The sequence below is a fragment of the Mesoplodon mirus genome (assembly GCF_964341445.2).
Source record: "Mesoplodon mirus genome assembly, chromosome: 17".
NCBI classification, from domain to species: Eukaryota; Metazoa; Chordata; class Mammalia; order Artiodactyla; family Ziphiidae; genus Mesoplodon; species Mesoplodon mirus.
The window spans coordinates 75233758-75247263 of NC_138993.1; the positions used below are offsets into that span (position 1 = coordinate 75233758).

At 42.5% G+C, this 13506-nt stretch overlaps 1 protein-coding gene across 1 annotated transcript in view; it reads left to right on the plus strand.

Annotated features, from left to right (window-relative positions):
- Nucleotides 1-13506, plus strand: part of MYO16 (myosin XVI) — a gene marked incomplete at both ends in the record, with an annotated part of 418949 nt that overhangs the window by 323326 nt on the left and 82117 nt on the right. Inside the window, one exon of the mRNA XM_082602366.1 lies at nt 2028-2130. Within this exon, the coding sequence (XP_082458492.1) occupies nt 2028-2130 (103 nt within the window). The remainder of the gene's footprint in view (nt 1-2027; nt 2131-13506) is intronic.

The following is a 13506-nucleotide window of genomic DNA, read 5'->3' on the forward strand; positions in this document are numbered from 1 at the left end:
CTTCATTTATGCATACTTTCTACATGCATAGGCAATCGAGCAGACACCATGGGATGTGCAGAGAAGACCCCGAGCCCTGGGGAAGCTCGCACACTTTGAGGACAGATAAAAATTAAATTAATGTTTATAACAGAACATAGAATTTGGGTCTCACACATGTGCGGTATTGAGAGAGGGGAAGATTACCCACTCAGTGCTTTGCCAAGGGCCTCACAGAGAATTTGCTGCAAAGCTAGAACCTGAATCTTGGTGTAGAGCCCCAATCCAATTTCTCTCCTATTCACATTGCGCAGTTATATCAGTTATCATCTTTGAACCACTTAAACATTATAACACATAATCCCTGTTTGCCCACTGATGCTCCGATGTCATGTACCAGCATCTTTTGGGGATGCCCATCACCTTCAGGTGGCCCCTCCATGGCCCCCATACACTCTCCTCCCGGTTCCCGGCCTTCCGCACACTGCAGGGTAGAAAATCATATTCTTGCCTCTTATCAAAAAAAAAATCACTGAATACTTCCATCATCCATAGATCATTTCAGACCATTCAGTGTGATCAAAATGATGAGCAAGATTTTTCAGAGCCGTGCCTCTAGCACTACAATTCATGTTCAGTCTCTGTTGCTTGCTATTTTTACCCCCTCCTGTACCCTGAGTTGACACATGAGTGAAAACCTATGTGTGAGAAGGGAGGGTGTTGCTGATGCAGCCGTATTTATTTTGTCTGACTCATGGCTAGCAATATCATGACAATTCTCAATCCAGGGCAAATAATACGGTAAGTTTTTGGTGACAATGCTGAAAAGACTTTAGAGGGGAAATGAAAGTCTGCTGCTGAAAAAATCACACAGGTGTATTTTCTCAGTATTTATGTTATACCCCAGACCCACAGTTCCTGCTGCGCTTCCCCCTCCAACCTCGCTTCTCTACTGCCCTTGCAGAAATAAGGAGCTGCGGTGGCCGCCAGTGGGACACGTCCAGCCCTCTCAGTGCTCTGCTGGATGGGGGTGGTGAACCGGGTGTGTAGGTGACACACCGCCTTCCTTAGATGCCCTCAGGAAACAAAGGACTCATTTGAGAAGATGCCAAATTTGCTGCAACAAACTTTAGATGAAAAGCTGAGATATTTTACAGAAAATAACAGAAAACTTAGGTGATTTAATTATCACCTTTGAGTTCCCAGGGCAGCCCAACGTGAGGATCATAAGCACACCAGATGCAGTTAGATTTTCTTCTCGTTTCTCCTGTCTCTCTCCTTCCCCCACTTCCTCCCCTCCCCCTCCTGCTCTTCCCCCTTCTCCTCCTCCTCCTAATGTGGTTTGGCTTACATGTCAGGCTAGATGCCATAAGTGCAAATGAAAACTTCACATAGATTTTTTTTTAATGGGTCATATAATTTTGAAAGGCATTTTTTTTAGAAACCCATAGGAAAACTTTATATAGTCATGAATTTCAGCCAAAGAGTGAAATTTAATTATTCTGAGGAACTTTCCAAAACTAAAATGTCCTTCTAGAAGATTTAAAATACTCAGTATCTACTCAATGGGGAGGAAGCTTCTCTACCTCTCAGTTAAATAAAACTTTTGGGTGTTTTGGTGTCCCTTTATTATAGATACTAACTACCTCTAGATTCACTCTCAAACACTAACAAAGAATGTTGGAATACCTTAAAAGGTGTATTTTAAGAGTATTCTACAAATTTAAATGAGAACTAATAGATTCATATTCTTCCTCTTCGAAGTTTCTTTTGATAAATGCTTTGCATCACTCCTGATAATATTAAAGATACATTCAGGATTGAGAGATATATTTGGTTCCTTTTAAAATAATTTTCCTTTTAAAGGATAAGGGCTGTTTCTTAGTGGTCCAATGTGAAATGCACAATGGATGGAGATTTGGGGGTGCGTGGGATAAAGTAAGAATGGGAAAAGTTTAAGAAACAGGGTAACAAAGGCAACCCTGTTGAAGATAATCCTTTGATGACCAATTCAGTCATGGCTTTCCTGTCCCCACTGCTTTTTGCAGGTATAGGCCCTTGGCTGAGACCCTCCCGGACGACAAGAGGATGCTGCCGGCTGAGGAGAGATGCCGGCTGGCTCTGCAGCAGTGCCCGTTACCAGGCTGGCAGGTGGGTGACCTACAAGCTCCTACCAGAGCAGTTAGGGTTTCCAGTAGGGAAGCAGAGTCCCCATGGGGAGCTGCCCCAGTCTCACTGGCAAAAACAAATTTCTGTGATGTGTTTGCAAAGACAGACGCTAAGTGTAGTCCCTGGAAACATATCAGTCCTTCTGATTCACTGGTTTCATCAGCAAACACAGGATGAAGGAAGCTCGGAGCCTCTGTTTACAGCGTGGGGAGCAGTCCGGAAGCCCCACTAAGTTTGCCCACATCCCAGCCCCCAGTGCTGGTACCAGAGCTTTCTGGAGTGTCTAAAAGGGTGCAGAAGTCAGAGGATCCAAAACGGGGCGGGGGGGGGGCGGGGATTGGAAGAGCTCAGGGGTCTGCTGGAGGGATAGCCAGGCTTCCAGAAGGAGGAAGGAGCAGGAGACAGAATAGCAGGGAGATGCTCCCCAGAAACACAAGGGCATAGTTTGGATTTTGTTTAATCCCTGAAGCAACTCAGAATGCCACCATGACTAGGGTTAGGAAGAGAAAGAGGAATTTAAAAAGTAAAACAACTGAGAAGGTAATGTTAGAGCAATAACAGGAAATAGAATAGAGTCCACGACACCAGGAATTATTGCAAGTTCCTAGATATAAAACATCTGAAAGTGCATTGGTGGCAAAGAGCTTGGTGGCCAATAGCTTAGGCAAAACATAACCATTACTGGAAAGCAGACATAAATCTCATTTTTTAAAAATGAGAGGGAGATAGAGCATCTTCAAGTGAAAATGCATGATAGTTGATGAGGCCAGAAAAGAGTACTTTAGTGCAGAAATGACATGAAGAGAAGGTTCAGAATTGCTGATGTGTCTGAAAGTGGCCCCGTGTGGGTAAGACAGGTACTGAATCCTGGATTGACACTAACACCCTTATCCGTCTACGATGAAGAACTAAGAACCTCGCACTTTAGCATTGATGAGTAACGTTTTCATCGTCGGTGCCCCCCAACCTCTTTCTTTATTATCCTTTCCCCTGTTCTTTCTTTTTTTTACCTAATAATGGAGTTAAGCTTTAAATAGCGGTCTGAAGGAGGACGCTCACACAGTCGGTAGTAGGCATGAACGCACATTTGTGCCAAAAGATTGGATAAAAAAAGGAGGAAAGAGGACTTGCTAACACAGAGTGATGTCAGCTAGCCCCGCTCCAGTCAGTGGCATAAGATGTGGGCTCACATGCAGAATTGTTCAACAAGCCTGTAGGCGGTGAAGTTCTTTCAACTGACTCATTGTCAGAACTTTTAAGCCAGTACCTGAACAGTAGTGTTTCCTGAATATAGAACACGAAGATTTTCTCGTTGCATTTTGTTCTTTAAAAAAACACAGATAAGAATAATTTACTTTATTAATGTTGAGAAAGAAGGTTGACTTGTCGAGACAAAGTGAGGGAATCTGGAAGAATTCTTCCACTGTGAGAGTGACCGGCAGGGACCGTAACACCTGACCAGCCATTGTTCCTCCGAGACACCTGTGTAGAGTGTGAGGCCAGACGTGGGCAGCAGGGGGGTGGGGAGCAACCCAGTGCAGCCTGGCAGCTGTCCCTCCGCCCACGTGTGCTAGGACACTTGACAGTGCAGCTGGGGACAGTATGACACTGAATCCCACATACATTGGGACTTTGAAAAAGTGCATCAAAATAAAAAATGCGGAAGAATTCCCATTTCATTACACTATTTTATTTTCCCTCACTCTTTATCTCCCCAAAGGAGGCCAAAAATACAAGACAAAGAAAAAAAAAGAAACGTATTCATTTGCTGATCATGTTTGTTTATGCGTTCCCTATTGAATAGTTAGGAAAGATGGCTTTCTCCAGCTTCTCCAAGATGTAACCCTTCATATACTTTATGCTATGAGACAAATCATTGACTTCACAGAAATAAAGCTCATTCATGTTTCACTCTTGTGCTAGTCAAACAGCAAATGAAGTTTTTTAAAAAATTATTTATTTCTGACCTAGAAAGGCAGACCCCTCAGTTTCAGAAACAAAGCATTTGTTCGAAACGCGTTGATAGTTACAGGCAGAGTTGTTACCACCATCTTCTGGTTGGTTAATGAGGACGAGGATTAAATAGGAGCTGTTTGAAGCAACAGCAGGTCCTAACGGGTGGCTCTTGTATGGGCAGCCTGATCCTCAAACTGCTGAGTCCAACTTACACTTCTGTGAAGCCGCCTGTGTTCATCTTTGGCTGTGAGCAGTTAGCGAGAGAGTAATGGCTATTCTTCTCCAAGTTTTTTGGAAGCGATGCTAGAACATAAAGGGATTGGAGTCATCCTTTGCTGCGTGAATCTGCGTAGAGTGTTAGCTAGAAATTCAATTCTCTTAGCTAAAAATATGATCCTTTAATTGTGGCTCTGTTGGGTCTTGGGGATCTTGTGAGATTGCTTCCTTTCTCCCAGACATTGATCAGAGCCTGTGCAGGAAAGCCTCTGCATCATCAGTAGCCGGATTCTAGCCCCATTGTTCCTGTTCTTTCACACGTTACAGCAATTCCATCAGTGGTGCTGAGCACCGGGATTTCCTTCTGTTTCAGACGAGGAGAGACGTCTTCCCTTCCGTGTTGTGCATTTGTTTACCAATCTGTGTGTGCTGTTTATTGTTTATGTAGCCGTGGGTTTGGAGTCAGTACGTGAGGCACTGGAAATCCTGATATTTCATAAGTAACGATTCCTCTCATCCTTGGAATTTGTTACAACTATTTATAGGGTTTTTTGTTTTGTTTTGTTTGCTTTATTTGAGTTAAGCCCTATAACAATTCCATGCAGAAGAAGGAAGGTAGGCACTGAACAGGAATAACCTCATTTCAGACGTGAGCAGGTCGTCTTAGAGCGAGACATACTGATCAAAACACAAGGTGCGGTGAATATTTCGTTTCGGTGGGGAGGCCCCTTTGCTGGGACCAGACCCGGGTCTTCTGTGCTGTGCTCTTTCCCCTGCACTCGCCTCGATCTGCATCTTTTGATGTAGGTACCGAAAGTCCCTTTCCTCAGGCTACAGAACTTGAAAGGCATGGATTATGCATCCCGGCCTGAGCTTCCATCAGAGGCACTGTTAGCTTCGTTTATGAGTCGGAGCAGATTGCTTCCTGTAGTTCGTGTCTCTTTTCTGTTTCTGATTCGCCCAGTAGATGGAGGAAAAACAAGCTGGCTGCTTCCCGTTGCTGGCGATTCTGATCGGAATGTTTCTTATGCAACCGTCAGCCCACTGACCCTTCAGCAGCCAGGGCTTTTGGAGGCTAGGTCCTGACTGCATTTTGCAAAGAAAAGGAGGAGAAGGAGAAAGGGAGAAAAGAAGGAATTGGACTCAAGGGAAGAAGTGTTTGACTCTGGCCAGTGTTTAATGTCAGCTCTAGTCTGAGAGCGGAGACCTAGATGCTCCGGGCATCCGGAGGAAACAGCAGGTGTGGTGACGATTCTCAGGCCAGATGCGAGTCTAGGGGACGCTCGCCTCGTGTTCACCCCTTGGGCAAAGGCAGGTGGAGAACAGCCCTGCTGAAGCATGCAGGTTGCCAGCTTTGCTCGCGACCAAGCCCCCACCTCCCTGTCCTCTGCTTGTCCTCACTCGTGAGGTTGCCCACCTTCGACCAAGTGGCTGTCTGTCTGTCCTCCACCGGCGAGGAAGTGCATCCAAGGAGGCCGCGGCTGCCGGGTTTGCTGCTGTGTCTCCAGCACAGGTGATGGAAAGATGCAGGCAGACACTCTGTGCAGATTTGCAGGGCCAGTAAATGAGTCTGTGTCAATAAGAAGCTACCAAACCTACGCTATAGCTTAGATACGAGTATACACAGACATATACGAATTTTTAAAACCTGGAACAATTCACAAAAACCTAACACTGCTAATATCTGGGGAATGGTTTTGGAATGAGAATCAAATGGAATTTTTAGCTTGTATCTATGTTTAGAAGGTACATGTATCTATGCATTACTCCTGTAATTATAAATGACTTTTAAAATTTGTAGCCACTCCCTAAGTACAATTTAAGTGGAATATTGTGTAGGGTCAACTTAATTATTTTAAGCTTTTATGAAAAAAAAAAACCAGTAAATCACACTGACCATGCTTTCCCTAAAGCATTTTTGTTTCCAAATAATAATTAGCCTATTGCATAATTTACACCACCGGCCCTTTCTTCTCAAAGGCATCTTCACAGGACTCGAACTGGTCCCCACAAGTTTGGGCAGACTCACTCAGGCCATTACTCCCTTTACATACTCAGCATCACTGTTTTAACAGAAGGGGGTCTTAATTTGATGAAAAGTGAAGAAAAATCATGAGGTAGTGATGACTGGAAAAGCATCCTGTTTGGTGATGGTTTCTTGTTCATGTTGATGAAATGACATATTTTAAAAATATGCTGGACGAATCAGAACTTTATCCTTATTTCAAGGCAGAATTTAAGTTGCTCAAAAAGAAATAGAAGGTTCTTGAAATGATTTGAGTGGACTCTACATGACTGCCTTCCAGGACTGTGTTCTGTCTCACCAGAGGTATTTTTCTTTATGAAACAAAGAGTCTGTGCCGTACTTCATTTGTGGTGAAGAAAAAATCTACACAGTTTGAAAACAAATTAAATTAAGCTGCTAGTTATTAACCTTCTACTATTTGGTGTTTTCTAAATTATTCAGGTATTTCATTTATTTGAATATATACATTTTTAATTCATTCCCCTTTAAAAGGTAACTTTAAAAATAAGCCCTCCGGACTGTGTACATTTAATCAAACACTTTCTGCCCTGATTTCCCCCAGCCATAGACCAGCGACTGGCAGGCACTTTGGCTCACATGAGACGTGCGTGTTTTGCCATGTTATGTCATTTATATAAAGGGAAAACTTTTGAAACTAATTCTAAGTGGAAAAATAAATGGTATCATCTGATTTTCACACATTTTATATGAATCAACTGGTTAGAGGATGCTTTCTTCTGTGTAGTTATTTGAATGCTATATTCATTTTAAAGCCATCTGGAGGGTGACGAAGAGAGAAACAAATCTGTTAGAGCCCGTTCATGGGTGCCAGGGGTGCCGTGCAGCCCCCAGCACTGGTAGGGCCCAGGGGGAGCCGGGCTGGGGGATGGCTGACCCCCGCTTAGCAAGGCTTTCACAGGGATAGGTTGCACTGTCGTTCCAGACTTTTCTAGAACTTTGGGGTGAGAGGAGCTTTGCGGACAAGCAGAGTGTCCTGTGTGACACCTGTTGCAGGACAGCGTGGAAAGAGAAATTTCGATGATAACCTGAGAGGGACTTCACGTTTTCTCTAAGGCTGTATGAATGGGGAGTCAGACACGGGAAGGCTGCCGGTGACTCGCTCAAGATGGTACAGACAGGAAGTAAGAAACGCAATTAGAACTTTAACTTGACCTCAACTACCCACCTGATATGATTCTTACTCCTTGTGTGCGTGAGAGAGAAAGGAAGAGAGACTCTGAAGGAAGTAACAAAGGGCAGACTCCACATTCAATGAAATGTACATTTCCTGTTTGTGCTTATTCACTAACAGAAACAATTACAGGACTTCCCTGGCGCTACCTATTGCAGGGGGCACGGGTTTGATCCCTGGTCAGGGAACTAAGATCCCACATGCCAAGTGGCGTGGCCAAAACCATAAATTAATTAATTAAAAAACAATTACAATAATTATTTTCGTCGTCATCATCCTCTAATGTAATTTTCATTCCTTATATCTTCTCATGTAAGGCATGGCCTAGATTCTACTGCATGTCTCTCTAAAATATACGGCCTTGGAAGGACTCACTCTGACAGTACTAAGAATTGCAAGATTAACATAACATTAAATAAAATCATTGGATGAAGGAGTGATTATTTCATTAATCTGAAATAGTCCAGTAGAGGAAAGACAATAAAAGTAAGAGCAAGAAACTGCTAAAAGTTTTAAACATGCTCCACTTTCTTTACATCTTTGAAGACGAGACCATTGTATAAGGGACCTTGGCTCTTATTAGGACAATAAATTAATGGTTTATAGCCTTTGTTTTATTACTCGAGGGGCACATCATAAATCAACCATAAGTTCAAGCTAGAAAATAGCCTATAAAATTACTCTTTCTCTCATATTCCTCCTCTTTCTCTGGCATTATTAATGTTGAAAATAATAAAAATTAGGGACCTAAGAGTATCTCTTGGTACTATGTGCACTGTGACTGGGACGTGCTATATATGTGCACGTATATGTGTTTCCTTTTTTCTCGTGTACTAAACACGTACGTATACACATATATATGAATATAATTTTGTTATAGTGTTCAATCTTTATAAGAAACTTGAAAATTAGAGAAGAAAATATAGATCACCCACAACTGAACTACCTAAAGATAATTACTCCAAACCCTTGGTGCATATTCACTCAGTATTTAAAAATAACATTACAGATGTTTGATTCTTGGACATTGTGTTTCCCTTTTGACTGTGAAATTTATTGAGGACAAATATGACATCTCTTTTTTTCTTATATATTTTCACACACACGTGTGTGTGTGTGTGTGTGTGTGTGTGTGTGTGTGTGTTTCATGATCACGTCTCCTGGGGTCTGGGTCATAGTAGACAACCAGTGTTTGTTAAATGAATGAACGAACGAACCTCCTACCTATTACACATTTCTTTTGGAAATGAAAGTATCCACAATCGAGTCTGGCTGATATGTGTGATAGTTTCTTTTTTAAAGTCGTTTTATGTTTTCCCTCTGAGCCTCATTAAGCAAAAGGCTTAGTGTAATATCTGGCACTCAACCATTGCTAAGTGAGAACAGGGTATGCCTATGGCTAATGCAATTTTCAGGTCTTAGGAATCAATCTACTTTCTTGTAAGTCCAGGTCAACGAGCCTTACTGAGCATCGTATGTGTCCTGATATTACACAGGCCGTTGTGATGCAATGTTAAGGAGGAATGGCCTGTCCCCCTCACAGGGGTCTTACAGTCTAGTCTGGGGGGGGGATGGGAGGGTGTACCATGAACAGCAAACGAATAAATAATTACAGGTTAGGGTCCTGTAACTCCTCACTGGTAGGGAACCAAGGTGGACACTGTGATGGCGAATCCCAGGGTCCCTAGCTCAGGTGGGCGGGGATCATAACGGGCATCTCCACAGCCACCATGTTCAAGCTGAGACCTGAGGGCTGGCAAGGAGCCAGTCACGTGACGGGGCAGGAAGCAGGGCGGGGCGGGAGCACTCTGTGCCGTCCCGAGGGGAGGGCAGCCCAAGAGAAGAAAGCTGATGGGAGCAGGATGGTGGAGCCCTGAACACCCACCGGTGACAAGGGGAGAGACCACACTGCGGGGCAGTGTTTCTCAGCCTTTGTTATTTCACTGTCGCTCCCCTCCATGGGAAAAAATGAATGAGGGAATAGGACGGGGGGACAAAATCTTAGCTGTTCCAATAGTTTGTGGTCCTTCAAGGATCAATCTTCCTGGACAAGCTTGGCTCTTGACAATGACTGAAAGAATGGTGGTCCTGCCTACACCTGATCCAAGTCCATCTCTTCTGCATCAGTCTTGTCTTCCCCACTCCAGACTGATGTAGTCATTCAATAAGCCCTTATTAAGCATCTGTTGTATGCCACCCATCTTGTCATAGCTAACGGGGGTTTTGCCCTTCAGAAGCCAGTGTCACCCTCTGAGGCAGAATCCACCTTGCTGAGAACGGATGCTTAGAGGGACGCAGGGACCAGAACCAGGGGGACTCGTATGAGCCAAACACAGTGTTCTACTTCAAGTTCAACGTGAAGCCATTGACGAGCTTTAAGGAGGGTGTTCACAGGATCTGATTTAGGCTTTGAACATGAAAAAATGGATCGTTGGAAAGCAAGACTAGAGCTGGGAAGCCAGGCAGTCAACGTAAGGTGGTAACCTACATGAGACACAGCAGAAGTAGATGGACAGAGAGGGTCGCTGAGGCAGAGAAGGGATGGAACCTCACAGGGACCTTCAATCAACAGTCTTATCACATTGGACTGCCTCAAAGAGTGAACTCTCGTTTAAAACCGGCACATTAGTGTAGGTCAGGAATCTGCTCAAGCTCTTATGTGCAGGTGTGAATTTGCTGCACAAAATATGTGTGGCACTCCAAAAGATGGGAAAGACCATATGCTATTGCTTATATGTGGACTCTAAAAAGAAAAAGAAAAAAAAAGGTACAAATGAATTTATTTACAAAACAGAGATAGAGTCACAGATGTAGAAAACAAACGTATGGTTACCGGGGGGAAAGGGAGGGGAGGGATAAATTGGGAGATTGGGACTGACATATACACACGACTATATAGAAAATAGATAACTAATAAGGACTTACTGTAGAGCACAGGGAACTCTACTCAGTACTCTGTAATGGCCTATAAAGGAAAAGAATCTAAAAAAAGAGTGGATATATGTATATGTATAACTGATCCACTTTGTTGTACACCTGAAACTAACACAGCATTGTAAACCAACTATACTCCAATAAAAATTATAAAAAAAGATGGAAAGGACCTGGCCCTATTGGAGTTGAAAGCAGAAGACAGTTCACAAAAATAAACATAGATGAGTCTCAAATCAAACATGAACACACCACAGAACATTAGGAAAACTAGGTAATTTTTTAAAAGTCTAAAACTCTAAAAATACTCCTAAAGAAGATGATCAGGATGAAGGGCTATGAGGATTCATGTTTTTAGAAGTAAAGCAAACATCAAAGTACATAAATGGCAGTAACGTGGCTGTTGCTGGTGGTGGCAGTGCTCCCCGAGTTTGTGTCTGTACACACCCCAGTGAGGACAGTGGCTCTGATTGTGTTTATGTTGCTGTTAATCATTTATAACATCACATTCCACAGGGAAGGTGAATATTATTGATATTATTGGGCACATTTTGTTAAAAAGACAGACTAAAGGTGCTCCTTAAATGAATCCGTTAACTTATCCAGTGCATTTTCCTCTGTGATTTTGGAGCTAATCAGCCTCGTCTGGGATTGGCACTGGTTTGTTTTTCATAATGTGTCACTATGGGGTGAGGAGATTTGTTTTTTCTGTTAAGCACTCTTGACCATATTGGTACGATTTCCGTAATGAAATAATACATATGATCACATAGTGTGTAATTCACTCGTAAGCACAAAATTGTAGTTTTTATTCATCACTGCTTGCTGTACAGGTCATACTGTTCTAGGTGAGAGGAATTAATTTTTCTTAACCTGTAATTATATGTAATTCGAGCCAAACCACTTTCTTCAAATACCAGAAGATACAGTACTCTTTTAGATGTGTGTAGCTGTAATTATCTTTTCTGCATTGAAGTTAAACTTCAAGAATAGTCTATTTATAACAAAGAGAAAAGAACTTGTATTTTAGTACAAATGTATCCTTTGAGGATGTTTAAAAGTACATTCAGAGCCAGACTGAACATTAGAATATTTATATTTAGTAGTTTTTCAAAGCCACCACGAAAATGTAAAATCTTGTAGTATTATTAATAAATGAAAATATGCAAAATAGTGGTCTTCTGTAGACACTTAAGGAATCAAAGAAGCAAACAGGGGAAATATGTGAATTCAGCCTGAAAAAGATGGCTTTTAGTTAAATGGTTGTTTTACTGAACTTCCTCAAAGGATAAACCAGATTCTATCCATCCTCATGGTCCTAGAGCCTGGCACAGTGGCTGGTATTAGGAAGGCCCTAGGCACATGTTTGATTTATGACTGGAGGGATGGAGGGGTGGATAGATAGAAGGATGGAGGGTTGGATGGAAGGATGAAGGAATGAAGGGAGGGATGGAGGGATGGAAGGATGGATGGAGGAATGGAAGGATAGATGTAGGGACAGATGGGTAGATGGATGGAAGGATGGAGGGATGGAAGTATGGATGGAGGGATGGAGGGATGGAAGGATGGATGGAGGAATGGAAGGATGGATGGAGGGATGTAGGGACAGATGGGTAGATGGATGGAAGGATGGAGGGATGGAAGGATGGATGGAGGGATGGGTGGAAGGATGGAGGGATGGAAGGATGGATGGAGGAATGGAAGGATGGATGGAAGGATGGATGGATGGATAGAGGGATGGGTGGAAGGATAGAGGGATGGAAGGAGGAATGGAGGGACGGGTAGAAGGATGGAGGGATGGGAGATGGATGGAGGCACAGATGGGTGGATGGACGAATGGTGAGTGAATAGATGGATAAGACAGACAGATGGTAGGATAGGTGGGTGAATAAATGTGAGACAGGAAAACGAGGAAAAGATATAAGGTTCAATGCACCTAAGTACTACATGAAAATGATAAGTAACCAGGTATGTGTGAAGGACTGTCCATAGCGTGCCTGTGGAAATGCTGGGCTTTGGGAGGCTGCTTCTGTTTGAAAGAGATTACCTGGTAGGTACAGAAAGTGCTCTGCGTGGTAAAAAGGAGAAAGATCTGTGTTTTAAAGGAACACAATGACATTCTCAGATCAGCAGGAAGAAAAACAAACCTGATGGGAGAGAGACACAGACATCAAAACACATAAAAAAGTGTGTTGTTCTTATGATTGCCAATAAAGCTATTTAAAAAACTGAACAGATTGACATTGGTAGGGCACTTTAAGAGATAGATACCAGGGCATTTTTTGAAATTCTAATATTACAGTAAAAGAAGTTGACTACTTTTAATCTAGCTAGGATATATCTTGTCTTTAAATGGGGAGCATTTGTTTGAACAATGCTTAATGTGTTTAGAGCAAAGGAGATTAAACTTTTTTAAGAATAATTTTTTGTCTGTAATAACAAGCATAGAGCATTTTGCAGCAAAGATATAAGCATCCACAATAAACTATTTCTCATTAAAATATAATCTGGTAATTATATGTGGTAACTATTACTAAAAACCTTCCAATGATATGACACACAATACATAGGGGACACACGAGATAGCATCTAATAACAATGGCAACAGTGGTGACACCGTTCAGGAAGAACTCTGTGCTCAGATGCTGAGGCCCTTGATACTGTCCGCACAAGCCTCGGTTCCTACTCTCAGGGAGTATGTGGGAAGTGAGAATAACAGTCCGTAGCATCGCTTTTAGCGGAGTGAACTGTGTTAGATCTTCAGAGATTACTAAAGATCATATTATGGAGGGCTTTGAATACTAAACCCTGAAGCATGCATTTTAGCTTAGAGGCAGTATAAAAACATGGAAGGTTTCTGGAATACTAAAAACTTGGAGGCAGTGAGCAAGGTGAGTCCAAGAGTAGGCAAAGAATTAGAGGATGAAATAGGTCCTAGATTTTGGTTTACAACTATACCAGAATGTGATGGCACCAGAAATATGAAATTTAACATCTTTGTTTCTTGAACTGCATGAGATGTATTTGTATTTTTTTC